The sequence below is a fragment of the Dendropsophus ebraccatus genome, chromosome 2 (genome assembly GCF_027789765.1).
Source record: "Dendropsophus ebraccatus isolate aDenEbr1 chromosome 2, aDenEbr1.pat, whole genome shotgun sequence".
Taxonomy (NCBI): Eukaryota; Metazoa; Chordata; class Amphibia; order Anura; family Hylidae; genus Dendropsophus; species Dendropsophus ebraccatus.
Window position 1 is genome coordinate 200,640,664 of NC_091455.1, and position 22,085 is coordinate 200,662,748.

General features: G+C 44.5%; 1 protein-coding gene across 1 annotated transcript in view; it reads left to right on the top strand.

Moving 5' to 3' along the window:
• Positions 1 to 22,085, top strand: part of GPR158 (G protein-coupled receptor 158) — a 196,848-nt gene that overhangs the window by 103,034 nt on the left and 71,729 nt on the right. The window contains exon 7 of the mRNA XM_069959723.1: positions 17,309 to 17,377. Within this exon, the coding sequence (XP_069815824.1) occupies positions 17,309 to 17,377 (69 nt within the window). The remainder of the gene's footprint in view (positions 1 to 17,308; positions 17,378 to 22,085) is intronic.

The window sequence follows — 22,085 nt, forward strand, 5'->3', positions numbered from 1 at the left end:
TAATTCATCAATGAAAAAGGGACAAACATTTAAAATCATTTAAAAATACACACATTCCAATTCACCGGTTCCAATCAAACACGGCGAAAAACTCACCTAACACAAGCCAATAATCGGAGCAGCAGCAAGAAATCAAATAGAAATGGCAAGTATATTGCAGACCAAAAAATTATACAAAATTACAAATAAATTCCAAAAACCACAATGAATTTAGAAAGAACGGTATAAGGCATAAGGCCAGAGATCACCTAGAAAGCATCAAAAGAAAAATGTAAAGCAAGCGTTTAAATGGCTGCTGCCACCCCAAGTCAGGTCAGACCAGAGAACCCCACGCGTTCCGTCACCAGGACTTTCTCACGGGTGAAGCTCTAGTCCCTCCTTACACATATTTATATAAAAAATAATTGGATAATAGAGAAAAAGTGTGTAGCGTTTGAATCGACTTACTCGCACAAGAGAGGAGGATCCCAGGACGCGTGACCCACGCCGGCTTGGCTCCGCCGCCATTCCTATCCGGTCATGTGTCTAATCACATGAACACTACAAAGTCACATGATAGTGACGTAGATAGTAACCCTATGCGCATGCGCCAGAAGTTAACACTCGTGTTGCCAAAGGCATCACTGTGTCAATAGTGGCCACTATATGGGGAAATACATTTGGATTCATAAAAGGAAATAGTGTAATATATAAAAAAGTACAAGAGGCAAAAAATAATAAGATTAAAAAATAACTCAAAAAGATGTGGTCCCGAGTATCAAAGGATTGTGATAACGATATACAATATCAACATATAAATAGATCGGATACTACCTAAAAATATGTGAATACAGATGAGAAAAATTAGATAATAAAAATACAGTTTATAATTCATAATAAGAATACAGTTGATAATTCATAGAGATGGTGCAAATAGTAACACATAGAGAATAGCAATATGCAGACGTTCAATGCGTGAAGGATGGAGGATAAATGGAGCGGTGACTAGAAATGATCGAACATCGGGAATTGTCAGGTTCCATCGAACTCGAACCTTCGTCATTTGATTCCCGATGCCTTCCTGTTCCGTGGGGAAGGTGGAGCAAGCTTGAGTACCACCTGGAAAAACAGGAACACAGCCTATTACCTAGGTTGTTTCCCTGTTTTCCAGGCGGTATTCGGGCTGTCTCCACCTTCCCCACAGAACGGAAAGGCAAACGGAATCAAATGACGAAGGTTCACAAGGTTCGAGTTCGATTAAACCTGACAATTCCCGATGTTTGATCATCTCTAGTGATGACCACCTAGGTGTGCTGAGAGCTCCATTCATTGCAGTTGGACCCCAGTGACCGCTTGTGTTCCAGTATCTTATAAATAGAACATAACTTTAAAATTATTACATGAATAGACTGACGCAGGGATGATGCAGTCCTTTTTTTTAACACGTTTTTTATGTTCCTCAAGTTGGTACGATTACAATGATATGTAATTTATATACCTTTATTTTATTTGGTGACTTTAAAAAAAATTAAAACCTGTTGTTCAAAGTGTTCTGTTGCCAGCCTTATAACGCTTTTATTTTATGGTCTATGGTCTTTTGGTCTTTTGCGCCATAATCTATACTTTCTATCGGTACCTTGATTGCATATATGGGACTTTTTGACCAAAAATCAGCAATTTTACACTTTGGTGGGTTTTTGCGCTTATGTCCTTTACCATGCGAGATCAGGCATGCGATAATTTCATAATTATAACTGAACATGCGGCGATACCAAATATGTATGTTTAATTATTTTATTTATAAAGTAGGAAAATGGGGGTGATTCCGACTTTTATTAGGGGAGGGGATTTTTTATTGATGAAGAATTTTTTTTACTTTTTTTACTTTAACTTCTAGTCCCCCTGGGGGACTTTTATTATTACTGCACTGGTCTCTCATAGAGATCACTGCAGTGTACTTATAATACACTGATCCATAAGATCAGTGATTGTTTCTGCTTACGGCTGCTGGAGCCAGAAGCAATCTATTACCGAGCCGGGATCAGTGTCATATGCGATCTACCCGACAAGGCACCAGGGATGGGGCTGTAACAGCTAGATAGAGGCAGCTATCAGCTTTGACAGCTGCCTCTAACTAGCCAATTAGCCGGGCGTGGTGATCGGCTGCGGCGGCTAATAGGTGTTGTCCTTTGCTGTACATAACAGCCAGATGCCGCACGCTGTGGAGAGGAGCCCTCTCTGCATCCCCTTAACGGGGTTATCCAGTGCTACAAACACATGCCCACTTTCTTTCAGAGATAACACGTCTCTTGTCTCCAGTTCAGGTGCGGTTTGCAATTAAGCTCCATTCACTTCAATGGAACTGAGCAACAAAACCCCGCCCAAGCTGAAGACAAGAGTGGTGCTGTCTCTGGAAGGAAGTGGCCATGTTTTTGTAGCGCTGGATAACCCCTTTAACGGCGGCATGATGAGTTTATTCGTTATGGATCGTTAAGGGGTTAAAGGGGATCTCTCAGCAGGTTAGACAGTCCTTACCTGCTCACAGATTCTACAAGGGGAAGGCTGACTATAACTTTATTATAGCCGTGTCATGTACCATTATGGTAAACAACAACATTTTTACCAATATGTGAATTAGGTCATTTAGTGCACTGGAGATGGTCCTTTACCTCTCAGGGAACTGCCACCCCTCTCTCCCTGCCCACCTGCCGCCTCCTGCAGAGCTCCTATTCATAAATATTCACCTGGACTTCCATTCACTGTTCACTGAATATTTATTCATGTGGCCGCCATTCAATATTTTTTAGTAGGGGTAAAGGACTGTCTGGGGAGTCTACCACTCTAAGCCTGAAGGGGTACTGCAGTAAAAAATAAGTTTTTCAATCTACTAGTACCAGAAAGTTATACAAATTTACTTCTATTTAAAAATCTCAAGTCTCCCAGTTGCTGTATGTCCTGCAGGAAGTGATGTATTCTTTCCAATTATAACATGGTGCTCTCTGCTGCCACCTCAGTCCATGTCAGAAACTGTCCACAGCAGTAGCAAATACCCAAAGAAAACCTCTCCTGCGCTGGACAGTTCCTAACATGGACAGAGGTGGCAGCAGAGAGCACTGTGTCAGACTGGAAAGAATACACCACTTCCTGCAGGACATACAGCAGCTGATAAATACTGGAAGACTGGAGATTTTTAAATAGAAATAACTTTCTGGCACCAGTTGATTGGAGAACATTTTTTTTCACTTAAATGCCCCTTTAAATCTGTTGCCTAAAGCAAACCCTGGACTGCATTGAACTCTCCCATAGGTGTTGACAGCATATTAATGTATGCACCTTTAAATGAATAGCAATTGACTGAAGCATCACCTTGTAGATTTTGCTTATTAATTGTAAATCGGAGTAACCCGTCATCCTGCACACCGAACACAAATGGCAGGGTTCTCCAGGATTCATTAATATCTCTTCCCTTCATGCTCCATTCACCTCCATGTACAGGAGCTGTAGGAAACCGAAGGCAGGAAAAAACTAGTTATTAATGGAATGACCTCTCTAAAAGTCATCCAGCAGGAATCCACCGCAGTAATACACCGAAACATCACTGACAAGATCAATGGGTCTCGGAGGCCAGGAAAACCAAATGTCAGGTTCACCAGTTTACAAAAGAAACTTCCTGCAGGATGTTGACAATCTATATCACATCAGCTCTATGAACTAGGCTCAGACATAGAGGAATTATTATCCGTGACATAATGGGATTGTCCACGTGCCCGGTTAGGGAATAGACACATGTCCTATTTCCTCTTCTATTATTTGAGTTAGCACCTTATAACCAAGTTTTCTATAGCAGTCACTGAAGAGAAAATGTGCAGTTTTGTTACTGTATTTCCCCCAAAATAAGACAGTGTCTTATATAAATTTTTGGTCTCAAAGATGCGCTTATTTTCAGGGGATGTCTTATTTTTCCATGAAGAGGAATTCACATTTACATGCACAGCAGGGAGAGAGTGCATGGTGTGGCAGCTTCTGGCCACCAGAGGGAGCTCACCACAGCACACTTGTACAGCACAGCAGGGACAGTATACAGTATGGAGGAAGGAGATGGGATAATGGCAGACTGTGTGCAGCTCTACATCTGGCGGTAGGGGGGCAACGGGGATGGCGGCAGGCGATGGGCCTCTTGATGCTTTACCTGCACATTTACAAGTGGCGGCTGCGGAAGGGAACATCGGGGTTGGCGGCAGGTGACGGTCTTTATGTCCTGCATGCAGCTGTTCTGCAACAGATACTGAAGGTAGTGGACAGCGGTTGGGGGCTAAAAAGAATTTCAGCTGCATACCCTGGTGTTCTTTTTTTTTGCGGGCATGCTTCCAAACAGAAACTTTGCTAGGTCCTACTTTCAGAGGAGGCCTTATATTTACCAATTCAGCAAAACCTCTACTAGGTCTTATTTTCAGGGGTGGTCTTATTTTTGGGGAAACAGGGTATTAATTGATTGCTTAGGGCATTGGCTGCCAGGGGGGTTATTAGATTATTGCCATTAGGTCTGCTCTAATGGAAGAACCCAGATACATTTTCAAGTTAGTTTAAACTTATCTCAGTTGGAGCTTAGATAGACTTGGAAGAACCTTATTTGGGGTATGCTCTCCTTTTTCAAAAAACACTTTCAATATGTTGGAATAAATGATGGACCCCACTACATCAGTACTGTACAGTGTTGCTCTTGTCATCCCGTTTCAGTGTACATACCAAGAAATGGTGATGAGAAGTGTTGAGTTAACTTGCGAACATTCGAGTTCAACCAAACATTCATTCGGTCAACACTAGTGATGAGAGATCTCAGTAATGTGGAGAATAGGATTAGGACATGGCCAACAGTTTACAATTAGTTGACAGCATCATGTGCGGGTATGCTGGAACTTTCAGGAGTAAATAAAAGTTAGTTGCACAAAGGAGCCTACAGCCGTATTCATGGGGCAGCATCCAACTTCTCCAGCCGTCGGGAATCAAATGCCGAGAACTTGGGTTTGGAGAACATCGCCAAACGCAAACAGTTTGGCAAGTTCGTTCAACACTTATAACTTGACTTTCTTCCACTGATGATGAATCAAAACTTCTCCATCCCACTCAAGATCCAAGTGCCATTTGGTAATGTCATTAGATAACCTTCATGTTAATACCTACCCTATCTTTTCATATGCTTTTATTTTGGCTCCTGGTCCTCACAGTTCTTTAGCATATAATTTTTGTTTTGTCTTTCTTGATGTCAGTTCCATTCTACCTGCTTTTTGGTTCCAGTGTATGACTTGTCTCATCATGCGCCATTACACCAAACGAATATCAGGTTGAACAGACTGTAATCGGCCAAGTGAGGGCAATAATTGTTTCACGCAATAGGGCCTTTAAGGGTGCCTATCCAACCTACTGATGACCTAACAGTTCTTCTAATTAGAAAACCTAGATTTTAAGCAATTCACCCAGAAGCAAATCCCAAAAGTTTCAGGTTTGGAAGAGTCTGAACTTAATTTTTTTTTTTTTAATGACTATAATTAGTTCGAAATGGATCTCTGCATGGCATGGCATGTGCTTGATTTCACATTCATTACAACCTGTTACAGTATATGTGTCAGGATCTGGCGCGTGCCGCTCCCTGCACTACAGGAGCACATGGCTGGCCAATGGCGTCACTGACGACCCCTGGCCAAACGGCCTATGGAGGGCAGTTTTCAGATCATTTTGGCAACAGGGCGGATCTTGATAAAAGCGCCCCCCCCCTCCCCCCGCAACCTCACTCAATTCAGCCCTGGAGAAGGAAGGGAGGCTTTTATCAGGATTCGGGTTATTAGGAGGAAGCAGTGTGTGTATTATGGCATAGATCGGTGTTGTACCCCAAAGAGGTAACGTTCAACCGAATACAAAATCATCATTTTCCTTTTCCTCTCCAACCGGACCACCATGATGATTTCTTGCAGCTACAATTCGTCTCTTCAGAACCTGCTAGACAAACATCTCAGGCTCTGCACTTATCCAGCAACTTCCTTCCCTTTTCCCTCCTATAGGCTCCTAAACTATAGTAATTCTGCTGCTTGGTGCAGTAAAGTCTGCAAGGTGTGACCTCCAATACACTGACATACAGGATACTGGGAGAGCTGGGTGACCTCCATTACACTGACATACAGGATGCTGGGAGAGCTGTGTGACCTCCATTACACTGACATTCAGGATGCTGGGGAAGCTGGGTGACCTCCATTATACTGACATACAAGATACTCTAAGAGCTGGGTGACCTCCATTACACCGACATACAGGATGCTGGGGAAGCTGGGTGACCTCCATTACACTGATATACAGGATGCTGGGAAAGATGTGTGACCTCCATTACACTGACATACAGGATGCTGGGAAAGCTGTGTGACCGACATTACACTGACATACAGGATGCTGGGAAAGCTGTGTGACCTCCATTACACTGACATACAGGATACTGGGAAAGCTGTGTGACCTCCATTATACACTGACATACAGGATACTGGGAAAGCTGTGTGACCTCCATTATACTGACATACAGGATGCTGGGAAAGCAGGGTGACCACCCCCTGTAATCCCCCCTGTGCTATCCCCATTGTAATAATCCCCCCTCTGCTGTCCCAGTTGTCATACCCCTCCCTGTGCTGCCCCTATAAAAAAAATCCCCCCTGTGCTCCCCCCCTCCATAGTAATAATCCCCTCTGCTCACCCTGCATTGCCAAATACACATACACACACACAAAAAAAACCCCATTATACTCACCTTATTCTGGCATAGGGGTCCCTCTCTCCTCTTCTTCTCCAGCCTGCGAGGAGCAGGCCGCTGCCGCCCCTGCACACATCTCTCTCCAGCAAACGCAGTGATATGACGTCATTGCGCTGCTGAAGGGAGAAGATGTCTGCAGGTGGGCAGTCCGGGGGGCGGAGCTACGGGCAGTCCGGGGGCAGAGGTACGGGCGGTCCAGAGGCGGAGGTCCAAGTGGTCTGAGGGCGGAGCTATGGGCGGTCTGGGGGCTGGGCTACGGGTGGGCAGGCGGAGGGCAGTCTTGTCAGGTGATGGGGCAGAGGGGCAGGTCATGGGGCGAGCGGGCGTGTGGCCGGGGGTCAGCGCAGCTAAGTGGAGTCCGGGGGGTGCCACCAGCGCCCCCTAGCAGTCGCCCGGCCCGCCTGCCTCTAAAAACGGGCCTGGGCCTATGTGTCTACAATTAAATTAATGCTGACTGACAGCTGGCACTGCCAGTCAGCACCGGTTGGGTGCTGGGGTCTCTGCTTCAATCATGCCCTGGGGGTGGGACTCCAGCCTCCATAAGGCTACTGCCCCCATCATGCTCCCTTGCCTGTGATAGAGCCTCTTCAGAGTGTGACTAAGCTAGCCAGGGGCGGATTAAGGATACCATGGGCCCCGGACGGTACAGAAATTGTGGGCCCCCTGCTAACCACGCTCCCTATAGCCCTGTCCCCACCCCACTAAGCTCTGCCATACAGAAGGCTGCTGCTACCTATGGGACACTTCAGCTGATAATGACAAGGACTTACAGGAGGCAGCTTCTCTCCATGAGGACTTAAAGGAGGCGGCTTCTCTCCATGACGGATGTTTTGCTAAATCAAAGTTGTTCATTTTTCCTTTTCCTTTCCATCTTGCTCAGAACATCATGAAGACTTCCCCGTCTACGACTCGTCCCCACAGGATCTGCCAGACAAACATTTAAGACTCCTCACTCCAGCATCATACAATGTCCACATCTACTTCACACAGTTACTGTGCTCCCTCTCTCTCCCTCAGTAGCATCCCCCCATATATATACCCCCCTCTGTAGCATCCCCTCCATATATATAGCCCCCTCTGTAGCATCCCCTCCACATATATATATAGTATATAACCCCCTCTGCAGCATCCCCTCCATATATATACATAGTATATAGCCCCCCTGTGTAGCATCCCCCCTGTGTAGCATCCCCTCCATATCCCCCTGTGTAGCATCCCCTCCATAGCCCCCCTGTGTAGCATCCCCTCCATAGCATCCCCTCCATAGCCCCCCTGTGTAGCATCCCCTCCATAGCCCCCCTGTGTAGCATCCCCTCCATAGCCCCCCTGTGTAGCATCCCCTCCATAGCCCCCCTGTGTAGCATCCCCTCCATAGCATCCCCTCCATAGCCCCCCTGTGTAGCATCCCCTCCATAGCCCCCCTGTGTAGCATCCCCTCCATAGCCCCCCTGTGTAGCATCCCCTCCATAGCCCCCCTGTGTAGCATCCCCTCCATAGCCCCCCTGTGTAGCATCCCCCCCTCTGTAGCATCCCCTCCATAGTCCCCCTGTGTAGCATCCCCTCCATAGCCCTCCTATGTAGCATCCCCTCCATAGCCCCCCTAAGTAGCATCCCCTCCATAGCCCCCCTGTGTAGCATCCCCCCTCTGTAGCATCCCCTCCATAGCCCCCCTGTGTAACATCCCCCCTCTGTAGCATCCCCTCCATAGCCCCCCTGTGTAGCATCCCCCCTCTGTAGCATCCCCTCCATAGCCCCCCTGTGTAGCATCCCCCCTCTGTAGCATCTCCTCCATAGCCCCCCTGTGTAGCATTCCCCCTCTGTAGCATCCCCTCCATAGCACCCCTGTGTAGCATCCCCCCTATGTAGCATCCCTTCCATAGCCCCCTGTGTAGCATCCCCCCTATGTAGCATCCCCTCCATAGCCCCCCTGTGTAGCATCTCCCCTCTGTAGCATCCCCTCCATAGCCCCCCTATGTAGCATCTCCTCCATAGCCCCCTATTTAGCATCTCCTCCATAGCCCCCTATTTAGCATCTCCTCCATAGGCCCCTATTTAGCATCCCCTCCATAGCCCCCTGTTTAGCATCCCCTCTATAGCCCCCCTATGTAGCATCCCCTCCATCGCCCCCCTATGTAGCATCGCCCCTCTGTAGCATCCCCTCCATAGCCCCCCTGTGTAGCATCCCCCCTCTGTAGCATCCCCTCCATAGCCCCCCTGTGTAGCATCCTCTCTGTAGAATCCCCTCCATAGCCCCCCTGTTTAGCATCCCCCCTGTGTAGCATCCCCTCCATAGCCCCCCTATGTAGCATCTCCTCCATAGCCCCCTATTTAGCATCCCCTCCATAGCCCCCTGTTTAGCATCCCCTCTATAGCCCCCTATGTAGCATCCCCTCCATCGCCCCCCTGTTTAGCAACCCCTCCATAGCCCCCTATTTAGCATCTCCTCCATAGCCCCCTATTTAGCATCCCCTCCATAGCCCCCTCTGTGCAGCATCACCTCCCATGTTAAAAATAATAAAATCTTACTCACTTATCCCAGCGCTCCCCCGCAGCCTCTCTTCTCCTGGAGCTGCAACCGGCTGTTGCAGCATGGCGACGTCGGTCCTCTCCTACGCAGGCCTCCGCGCCGGCGTACGTCAAGGAGTGACGTCACCGGTCTCTAGCCAATGGCAGCAGACGTGCCGCGCGCAGGCACGTCTGCTGCCATTGGCTCTGCTGTTTAAAGGAGCAGAGCAGGTCCGTCGGAAGAGAGCTAAGTGCCGCGACGGAGGGGGGCGGTTTCCAGGCCCGGGGGAGGTGGGGTCCAGGGACAGCGCGCCACAGCAGCACATCACTCAGGGGCCCATTGGGCCCCGAAAGTGATGTGCTGCTCTGAAACATTATGCAAAGTAATAATGTGGACAGCATGGGCCCCCCCGGAGCCTCGGGCCCCGGGCGGCCGCCCAAACCGCCCACATTATAATCTTCCACTGAAGCTAGCGTTGTATCCGGATTTTTATTCCTTGGTTTCCTGATTTTGGCTTGACTTGTTGACTATTCTCCCTGACTTCTGATTTTGTACCGCACTGACTAATAGTTACCGATCCGGCTTGTTTACCTAGAGAGTATTGTGTTCGTTTGTCGTATCCTCGGTTTTGTGTTTCACCAATACAGGTCAGGGACTGTCGCCCAGTTACCCGCTGCCACCAAGGGCAGATAGTGGTAAGTAGGCAAAGACAGCGGGGCGGGTGCCAGTGCAGGGCCTCACCTGTCCTGTGTCCCATCCTGACAATATGGTTGATTATTCGGATTGGCAACGTTGGACCTTGGTTGATATTTGATATTTAACATATATATATCAGCAATTGTTGGGTGGTTATTTACACTTTGTTGTCGATAATGGAAATCAGTCAAGATCTAACGGTGCCAATTCCTTTACTATTTGGCTTCTGTTATTAAGCATGGCTGAATTAATGAATAAAACTGTGGCCAACCTTCAACCACACGAGATTGTGTCTGTGGTTTTCTATTGAGGCAATGGTGGTGAAGTATATAAAATATAGAGGAATTGGTGCTCACTGCAGTCAGGGCTAAGCAGCTCCTGCTAAGTCGATAGGATTATTATTATAGGCTCACCACTGCGACTGACGTAGTTAAAAGTGACAGCTAAGCTTCCATTTTCTTCTCCACATAATTAACTGAGACTTCTGCCCTCGTCCAGACATCAGACCAGTTTAAAGAAAGTATTAGGAAGTTACGTTACCAGCAATTCTCAGTAGATTACTATTCATTCCTCCCGACTGCGGGAGTCTCCTGATAACCAGCAGGGCTGCTGAGACTTCCATTTGCCCAGTGCTTTACCCATCAGGGGACTCTAAAACTGGTCGAAGAAACCAGTTTCCAAATTGCCGGACGAATACCATCCAGCAACTTCTGCCAAAGTTATTTAAATGGAACGTATGAAGGTGAGAAACTACCAGACATCTATTACAAAGAGATTAGATAGGAAAAACCTAATCTGTCCTGATCCTTGTATGACTGAGTGGATATTGGGGATTTTTCTGATAGGTCTTAAAGGGACTTTTTTTTTTTTTTTACTGATTGGAGCCAAATATTGCATCATCTTAGTTTTTTCTAATCCGTTTTTATTTGTCATTTTTTTAAAAAAAAGTTTTTTGCTCATTATTATGTGGGCAGCCATTTTGCTTGCACTTTCTGCATAGCATTTACAGATATGCCTCACAGATAGCCAGCATAGGAAACCTAAAGGGAATTCTACAGATCTCTAATGCTCTACAGTGATGTTACTACAAAGTGCCGCCCTAATATTTACTGGGAGGTCGGGCGGGCCATGGCCAATCGGTGTACTCCTGTAGGTAGTTCCACCCCCAGTGCACAAAACTGCCTCATTTTCATAACAAATAGGGGGACATTTATCAAGGGTTTTGCGCCTAATTTTCGGTGAATAATTGCATTTTTCACCCATTTTTGGTCTAAGTCAGAGTCTGATTGTGGGTGCATAGTCGCTTTAAGGAGAAGTACAGCCATGCTGACTGAGTTGCGTGCTGAGAGGTAGAAGAGGTTTAGAGAAGTTGAAAGGAAGATGTCGTGAGAGTCCCAACTCAATGTACTACTGTGCTCTGCCGGAACCTCAGAAGGAGAATAAGTAGAATACTTGAGAGTAGAGAGAATACTTGTGCCCGTGTTTTGACTCTTTGGTCTTTGCACCACCTATTGCCCACTAGTGTCGGCCGACCCGTCCCAGAGGGTGACACAAGCCCCAGACCCTGTTACCTGGGATGAGCAGAGTGGTCAAAATTCTCTGATCAAACCCGTACTGTGAGATAGAGTACGTAGGCTTCTAGCAACCTTGCTCTATCCGGATCAGTTCCTCTTTCTTCAGGATACTGCACTTTTAGACTGGTTCTCAGCGTTGGTTGAGGTGATCCCTGACTTGTACTCTCTAAGTCTGCGTTCTGCACTGCATAGTGTATAGAAGTGCTGCTTTCAAGAAAAGAGTGCTAAGGTGTCCCATGTGCGTCCGTTCACTACCAAAGTCAGAGTAAGACTCACTAAGGTGTGGCTACACTTCCTCTCCTTATGTGACTTCCTCCTACAGCATCTGTAACGTGTGCTGTGAGTGGGTGAAAAGACAGTGCAAGAGAAAGGACAGAGATAGGCAGAAAAGAGAAAGAGCTCCCATTGGTGCACAGGTCCTAGAAACAATAACCCTTTAGTTACCTCCAGCTGGGCAATACTTAGGTACAAAATATACATACTAGCGACATCTAATGGCAAAACTTAGGTACTACTTCATTACCACTTTTACTTTGAAGTACAGGGGCCAGGTTATATACTCGCAGCGGAATGAAAATTCCCCTGCGGATATGTAACCCCATTGAAGTGATAGTACTAGGATTCGCAGCAGATTTTGCTGCAAACACGCATCGTGAAATCCGCTGCAAATCCGGTACGTGTGAAGCTTTTTATAAATACTTCTAGAAGGAACGGGCTCCATGTACAGTTGGTCGCACACCGCTATTACACGTATCAATGCACAGTCAGCGTCAGATGATTTGGGGCCAAGACCAAACGACACATTCAGCCGATGATCTTTGTCATCGGCTGATCGTTCTCTCTTTTACACAGATCGATAATTGGCTGATTATGGCTCCGTCTAATAGGGCCCTAACTGTATGCAACTGCTTAATCCCCTAAAATAATATAAATTTTATTATTTTAGGAAATTAAGAAAGGTTTGGGTTCTTCTGAACCGGACCCCAACTTTGCTTCAACGTTCGGAAAACCTGCCGAATCAAACTTTAAAAAAAGTTTGCTTATCTCTTGTGCTATCAACTCTACTACCATAATATAAAACAGAGAAAATCCTGAGCTGTACATAGGTACAATGGCATAGCATCAAAGCGCGACAGCAACAGAAGTGATAAACCTTTGGTAACCTGAGTCCGTGATGATAAATGTGTCCCTACGCTCTCGAAATGCTCTCCAAGTATTTTCTAACTACACATAGATGTAGCAGGAAGAAAACAGACCTGAGGGAACAGTATTATTCGTGAAATATGGAGCGCGGGAAGGGAATATTGTAAACATTATTGAATTTGGATGACTCCCTGGCGATTAGACACAGAGGGTTTAAAACAACATTAGATTAATAAGATTGATGACGATCACGGATTGTGGACTTGTTTATTTGCTGGGAAAATATTTCGCTGTAGGAGAATTATATACCCAGTGCCGGCTGCCTTATCGGAGGCTTGGCGAAGAACACTCGAAATGCTTGCCACTCTGGATTTTGTAACCATCATAGTATAATGCATCTCTAAAGTAATAGATGTACCATTCATGTCAGTTGTTCAGTTAATCTTAGGGTAGCTGCATACGTACCGGATTTGCAGTGGATTTCACGCTGGCCTCTTTAACCCCCCACTGCCCGCAGCCTGAAGCATACAGTACCTGCTTGGCGCCGCAGCTGCATGTGAGGCTCCTGGCTCCCGTTGGTCCCGCTCAGGCAATCAGTGAACGGCAGCACTGATTGGCTGAGCGGGACAGACGGGAGCCTCACATGCAGCTGCGGTGCCAAGCAGGTACTGTATGCTGCAGGCGGTGGGGGTTAAAGGGGCCGGGTTACATACTCGCAGCGGAATGAAAATACCGCTGCGGGTATGTTACCCCATTGAACTTCACACTACATGGATTTGCAGCAGATTTTGCTGCAAACTCGCTGCATGAAATCTGCTGCGAATCCGGTACGTGTGAAGCTACCCTGAAAGAGGATATAAAGTTAAATTAAAACGTAGTTTTCAAATAAAGTGTTAGCAAATGAGTGAACAGAGAGGCGTCCTTTATTTCTATTAGGGACAACAAAGTCCGACTGCCGTGGCCGTTGACGTTGGATGCAGAAGTTGTGGCAGCTGGTGGGCTCTGGTGCTTGGGGTCGAAGTGGTAGTATCCAACCCCTGGACACACAGGCATTGCACTTGAAGGGACAGTAGTTTTGTGAGGGTGCAGGTGCAGAGTAAGAAAGGTGACCAAGTCCAGCACTTAAACAGAGGTTGTAGCTTTACCGGTGGTAACTTCAGTGCAATACAAAAATATCCAACAGGACCGCTCACCAGGTGCAGTGCAAAGTAAGGTAGAATTAGAAGTGAAGAAGCAGATAGAAGCTTGTGCAGGGGCCTTTGTCTAATTAGTGCAGTACTCTGCTTGGATTGTGTAGTGTAGATACTTAAGACTTGAAAGAAGAAATCCTCCTCATTACGTATATATATATATATATATATATATATATATATATATATATATATATATACATATATATATATATGTGTGTGTGTGTGTGTATATATATATATATATATATATATATATATATATATATATATATATATATATATTTAGTATATATTACTGCCTTCTGTCTAACCAGCTCGGAGACTGCCAGGATAGGTAGCAAGAGACCTAGGTCTCTGTCTCTGAGTATAGCTAACTTCTTAAGATTTCCCAAGGTAGTCAATTGTTGTCAGTAGGATACTTCGGCTCTCAGCAACTTTGTCCTACTGGGGATAATTCCCTCTTCCTTTAAATTAATTTAATTGAATTTTCATACATGAACCCTTTTCTTGGTTTTGTTATATTACATTTTACTGTGACATTAAAGAAGGCAAGAAAGGTCACCATTTTTAGAGAGGGCAGGGCATGACAACCAGCCCCCTAACAGATTTGCTGTTTGTCAGAATGCTAGTATACACAGTGAAACAGAGCAGGAAGCAAACAGTTCCATCCACAGTGTAGTGGCCAACGTGTGTACTGCAGCTGAGCTCCCATTCATTTCAAAGTGCAGGGTCTCAGACCCTCACCGATCTCATACTGATGACCTCAGCAATACTTTTACTTGGAAAATCCCTTTAAATCTTACTCACATCAAAGTCCAGAGATTGGACAACTACTAAGATCCAAAAATCACAAGAAAACCGGTCCCTTTAAATGAATTCTAATACGGATTGGATTCTTTCTCAGAGTATCTATGTGTTACAGAGGCCTTTTGATTTAAGCTCCATCCCTTTCGGCAATCATCATGATACAGCGGAGGAGGGGCTGTAAAAATGCCATTTGTGTTTGTGAAGATAATGTGAAAAAAAGCAATTTTCAATATTCTGGAGTAAATTCTGCACTGTACATACATTTCCATACATGCGGAATAAGAAATATCTCAGCATGTTTCTTTCTGATTGAACCGTATTTTCATTAAATTCCATGAACTGAAACATATTTTCATTACATTTCATACAGAATGACCTTTAGGGTTACAATGAAAGCTTTGTGTAATTTTATGGAAAGATGCCTTGTTATGGAGTTATCAATCTCAATTTCTAGTTCCGTCTGAAGTCTCTGCATCGTTCCCCTTCTGTTCTTCTGATACTTTGACCCTTTGTTGAGGGATGACTAATAGGATATTGTAATGTAGAATAGATTGCTGAAGCGACTTCGCTGGTCATGTATGAGACAAATTGGCCGTTCAGGAAGAGACATGTTTATGCATTGTTTGACAAAAGGGTGTGGTCTCGGTAAAAGGAGCATGGTCCTGGTTAAAAAGGGTCATGGTTCAAGATGCAAAAATGCAATTTTAGTAAACAAATTTCTTAATTGAATGGGGTATATCCATCTCACTCATTCCAAGAAAGCAGAAAATAGTCGAAATTGGTGAATTACTCACTTTGCATAAATCTCGATAATGTAATCAAGAGTAGAGAAGAGAGAGACTTGAGAATTGATTACCGGTGGCTGAAGAAGTTGGATGTTGCCCTAATGAGTCCAGAAAAACTTGAATACAACAAATGGCCTATCCCTGTATCTATGTTTTCCAGGACTCCTTAGGGCAGCATCCAACTTCTTCAGCCACCCGTAATTGAATGCCGAGCATGCTTGAGTCACGCTCACCTCTGATCAGGAGTTAAAAAGGGTAGCCTACACTTTTTAGGTTATTTATGTAGTTACAAAAAAGCATAGTTTGTAGTCCTGTACAGTTTATGCAATTCCCTAGTCAATGGGAGTTGAGCAATTCTATCTTGTATTTTCTTTGGTTTTCCTGATCTCCTCCAGCAGCCACAAATAGGTCCTTGATTTCAACATAGATGGGGTCTCAAAGGTGGGGACAGTATCTAGGGGACACTCATGGCTTGTCCTTTGAATGTATCAAAAATATCCCAGAGGGGAATATCCATGTAGTGTGAAGGTCTATGGGGTTACATTTTCACTCCACTGCGGATAAGTAACCCCCCCCGCTGCCCACTTCCCGTAGCCCCTGCCCGGACCATACATTGCCTGCTTGGCGCCGCGGCTGTAGTGAAGCTCCCGGCTCCCGTCGATCCCCATCAACCAATCAGTGCTGCCGTGCAGGTAACGTATGCTCTGGGCCGGGGCTGCGGGCGGTTAAAGGGGCCGGGTTACATATCCGCAGTGGAATGAAAATTCCGCTTTGGGTATGCAACACCATAGACCTTCACACTACATGGATTTGCAGCAGAATTTGCTGCAAACTCGCAGAGTTAAATCCGCTGCGGATCCGGTACGTGTGAAGTTACCTTTAAACCAACTTAGCAGTTGACAGAGGAATTGGCAAAAAATAGAATCCATGGACTCTGGAGTTAATTTCTTTGATCCTTTACTGTCTTGTTAATATTTCATTTCAAAATGGACAAAAAATAGTTTGTGGTTTAAGATTAGAGATGAGGGAACCTGGAGCATGCTGGAGTCCATCCGAACCCGAACTTTCGGCATTTGATTAGCGGTGGCTGCTGAAGTTGGATAAAGCCCTAAGGCTATGTGGAAATCATGGATATAGTCATTGGCTGTATCCATGTTTTCCAGACAACCTTAGAGCTTTATCCAACTTCAGCAGCCACCGCTAATCAAATGCCGAAAGTTCGGGTCTGGATGGACTAGAGCATGCTCCAGGTTCGCTCATCTCTATTTAAGATATAACACTGTGTACCAAAGCTTATGCCAGCTAGTAGTTGCCATAAATTTAGGGCCCTATTAGATCTGCTTATGCCTGCTAGATTGGCGCTCGTTAACTGAGCCTATTACACAGCTTGATTGTCATTTAGCAAGGGCTGCACAGCGATGTCCATGCAACCCTCGCTCTAGACTGTTATACATCACCTATCCATGCTCCCCGTCTTCTCTTGTTCTCTGCTTCCTCCCCAGCAACACGGCTGTAGCTTCAGAGCGGCCTGTCTGAGCTGACAGGCTGCTCAGCCAATCACTGCTCAGCCATTCACTGATGATTTTAGGTCCGGACCTAAAGAGATGATCAGCCAATGACACAATTAGCTGATCATTGTCTCTATTACACAGATCGATAACCAGTCGAATTGGCCTGATTCAGCCAAATTATCGCCCCATGTAATAGGGCCCTTAGACTGGACAAGCAAACAGCCTGATACTCTGTAAAAAAAAAAAAATTTAGTTTTTAATGAATGTAGTTTTGATTCCTTCATTGCCAGAAAAAAAATTCATTGTTGACCATTTCTTTCCTAGAGCATCAGAGCTTCAGGCCTCATTCTACTGGAGACCATTCTCTTCGGATCCCTTCTTCTATACTTCCCAGTAAGTGTATTTATTTATAAGTAAATATATAATAAACTGTTGGAGTATACAGATTGTATACAGGATAACATGTATTCACCAACCACAAGTTGGTTAGATCTTTGGTCAGAACTTTTGGAATGTCATTTTTTTTTTTTTTAACTTTTTGGTGACAAGGCCACTTTAAGGGAACAATAACTTCCTCCCATAGTTCGATGGTTTTAGAAGATGCTTTTAGTATGGTTATTATAGCTGCAGACAGCTCCTGACTTAGGGCTGTACAATGGTTGTAAAAACTTAGCCATATCATCTTTGTCTTAAGGAGGTTATCCAGGGAAATGTTAATCTCTCCCCACTGTTTCCATGTGGAAAAAAAAACAAGAAATGCGCCATACTTTTGCTTCTTTTACTGCTCCTGCAGTATTTCAGGCCTGTCTGTGTTCCTGTTCTTCTGCCTTCCTTACATCCTGTTTCCTGCTCAGCCAATCACAGAGCTGGGTGGGGACTGGAACATCAATGGCCGCCAGCAGAACAGAGCCAGGACCGGGAGATCACACAATGAAAGCAATAAGAGGAGTGGGGGAGTATGCTTTATTTTTATTGTTTTATGCCACAGAGAAACAGTAAGGAATGTTCAAAATTTCTCTGGACAACTTCTTTAAAGGGAATGTGTCACACAATTTTTCATTTGCTCATTAGAATTAGATACCATAAATTGTTGTTTTTTTTTTTATTCAAATCTGTTTCTATTTTCTTACTGTAATTTTTTTGTTTCTCTTTTTGTACATTGTTATAGAACGGCCATATTGCCTGAGCTGTTTTTAACAGCATTTATTGACATGCTTTACAGCAAGCCTCATGGACAGAGACGGCAATAGAAGGCAATAGACAGTCTATCCCTTTCAGATTGATGTGAAACATCAATGAGTGCACTCTGTGACCTTTAAAGAGGTCATTCCACAGGCAGCTGCTATTGCCTGCTCTATCTAATGGTGTCACATGATGCTGCAATGCTGTACAAATCAATTTACAGCAGCCTCCTCTTATCACCACAAACACAACAGGAAGTCTCAGATTAGTTTTAGCCCCAGTGGTGAGAACGAAAACTGCAAGATCTCAGGATTATTTTATAAATTAAAAAGGAAAATTTAAAAAACAGTCATTCAAAAATTCTTAAAACTATATTTAACATTATTTAAACAATAATATATTCTCTGATGACACATTCCCTTTAAAGGACAACTCCGGCCAAAAGTATTTTTTAATATGTTATTACTTATGGAAAGTTAGACAAATTCCTAATGTCCCCTGCTAGACACTCCATAGAAATTACACCTGAATCGTGACGACACGGTTTTTGAGAGAATTTGAAGACTCCCTGATCTGCTAAATTAAGGGAAATAGCATATCTGCAGTTCCCATAATTATTGTACATTAGGAACTTGTCTAACTTTCCGAAAGTAATATATTAAAAAATACTTTTGGCCGAACTTCTCCTTTAAGCTCACCAATCTGCACCTTTAGCAGTGAAACCTGGCCCGAAAAGTTGCATTAATTAAAACAATGATTAAAGCGTTAAATAACGTCCACAATGAAATATTCAGCAGTCCACACAATGGAGGAGCCGGCTATTTACATGATTGCATATATCAGCCTATCGGGGATTAGTAATTATAAAGCTTCCCATCGCACTGGAATATGAATGAACTTTAATATGATGTGCTACTGTAACGACTTATATAAATAGTCTTGACATTTGGATATAATACTTTCTATGGGTCCATCTTTGCATTTACCATTGGCTAAAATTTCGACAAAATTTTGGCCCGTCTTCAGATTTTCTGGAGGCTTTAGAAAGGAAAAGAGCTAATGAGGAAAAACACAAGCGATCAGAACTTCTCTCCTCGGCTCCTAATTATAATTAGACCTTTGTAATTACTGTGTAATTACTACTGGGGGGGGGAATGGATTTCTTCATTTAAGACCGAAGAAGCCATCGGGAATAAGAAAGGAAGGTGAGAGGAAAGTTCCAGAATAATTTAAGCTAGAAATGAAATTTCCTAATTGACAATGACTTTGAAGAGATTCAAGTTGCACGGTGACCTTTTTCCCAAATTCCCTGGAAGTTGCCGTCACTATTGGGACTAATTATGAAAAAGTCATATTACAATCTTTAGTGAAGACCAAGTAAGTAAGAAGCCAATATGTTTTGCATTACTTTCTTGGACCATAATTTTTCATTGGGTTTTCTACTTAGTTGTTACTTGCTGGAGTCTACAATGTACAAAACGTAAAATGTTAATTTCAACATAGTGTACCCTAATTTTATTATTTAAAGGGTTTGTTTTATCCAAGGTTATCCCTATTTATTTATTGCGCTATTAGGCTATGTTCACACTACGCCATCGGCAACAATGGCCGTACTTTGCACGTGTATGTACATCGCCTCTCCTTATATGGGATCCCGGCCGGAGCATATACGCATCATATACGTTCCGGACGGGATCCCATGCGGCGCCGCAGAGAGCTGACATGTCAGTTTTCTGCGGCCGCAATTCAGTGAATTGGGGCCATAGAAAGACCTGTCAGTTCACACAATGAAGCGAGCGGCTCCAGACGCTTGCTTCATTGTGTGCTATGGGGAGTTCTGATGCGGGCGCGCGGTGATGCGCCCGCATCAGAACACTGCGGCTGGAAAGATCATCCGGATGATCTTTGCAGAGACCGGACGCTTTGTGACCCGGCTGGGTCACAGAGCGGCCGGTCTCTTACATAGTGTGAACATAGCCTTAGGGTTATCCCTATTTTTTTTCAAATTTTTTGGCCCTATTAGGGTAAAAGGATTTTTGGACTCGAACGCTCTTTTTGGCTATAAACTCTGGTTACTTGGTCACTTTACTCTTACTAGAATTATGGGAACTTTTAGTGCTGCAGAAACCAGTCCCAAGACATCCAGAGACGTCTTCTGGCCCTCCTTTATCTCAGGTGTTATCCATCATATGATATGTGCACTGTGATTATACTGGCCCCAGTGGTACACTGTCGCAGAATCTTTTTCATAGCATGGTGTTTTTCCTGGTGATTTAGGAAAATCACTGTAAAACGGTGGGTGGGTATTCCGTGTGACGGTAGAGCAGTTCGGGTTGCCCACTTCACTGTCGGTTTATAACATTGTGTGCACTGTTATGAAGAGGCTTAGGGGAGAAATGGAAGAGTGTGAGAGTAAGCAGCACATGACATTACTAGAAAAGGGTCCAACTTGTCAATGAGATAAGCTGGGTGGGGTGCAGGCTGCTAGGAGTGCTAGAAGTAGTAGTGGGAGGGAGCAGGACAGGGCAGCCAGATAACAGTTAAGGCCCTATTACACGTATTTGTCCGATATTGGCCGTTACGGCCAATAATCATCTCGTGTAATAGAAGACAACGATCAGTCGACATGAACAATGTCGGCTGATCGTTGTCTGTCGTTTTTTTTGCTCCTCTGCATTGCCCCATGTAATAGCGACTTTCCTGTTTTTGTAGACTTTGCCATCCATTCATTTTGTCTTCTTGTAACAATCAATCAATGGGAACTTAAAAATCTCTATGGGCTCTCTTGGGCATGAAGGCCAATATAGTTATAGTTCATCCAACTATAACTACCCCTCTGGTCCTGGAAAACAAAAATCCTGATGCTGACAACAAACAAGAAATAGTTGTCTCCAGATGAGTAACTCCTCTTTCTTCTAGAGGATTCTCTGGCTTTGTTAATAATCCCCGACCATGTTTAAGGTATCAGACCTCCTACTTATTACTAGAGATGAGCAAACCTGCCGAGATTCGGGTTTCTATGAACCTAAACTCTCTGCGTCTGATTCCCGCTGTCTGGCCACTCCGTGGAGAGGGTGGATACAGCGGGAGGACCATCTCTACTTATTACCATCTAAAAGTGCTGCATCGTCAAAAATTTAAAGTAGTTCTTCACTAATTTTATTCTTTTTTTCAAAACCAATTGGTGTCAGAAAGTGCCAGAGATTTGTAATTTAGATCTATTAAAAAATCTCTAGTCTAGTCTTGTACTTATCAGCTGCTGTATGTCTGCAGGAAGTGGTGTATTCTCTCCAGTCTGGAGAGTAGGAGAAGTTTTCTATGGGGATTTGCTGCTGCTCTGGACAGTTCCTGACATGGACAGAGGTGGCAGCAGAGAGCACTGTGTCAGACTGGAATACAACACTTCCTGCAGGTCATACAGCAGCTGATAAGTACTGGAAGACTAGAGATACTTTAACAGAAGTAAACTACTATGTCTGGCACTTTCTGGTAGCAGCTGATTTGAAAGAAAACATTTTTGGTGAGCAACCCCTTTACTTCCAATTGGCTATTAGAGAACATGAGGTGCACATAGTGCACAGTTATACACAGGCGCCTTCTCATGTCTGTGCCCAGTGGCCATTGTGTTTTACCCCTTAAAACTAGCACCACATAGCTGAAAAAGTATGTGTTTGATAAGAATAAGTAATTCTATGATGGACACTGAGGCTCAATACAATTACACAACTGGCTGTTGATTGGTTAATAGCACGGCCGTCTTGGTTTGGCGTAGCCAGGCAATGCCAGCATTGGTAGACTCTCTGTAGCATCGGGGTAGCAATAACCTAAGTCTCCGTTACTGTATATTCATCCATAAACGCTTGGCATTAAAGGGGTGCTTGGGGATAGGGGTATTTTTTGTGTATAGCTGGGAAGGGGG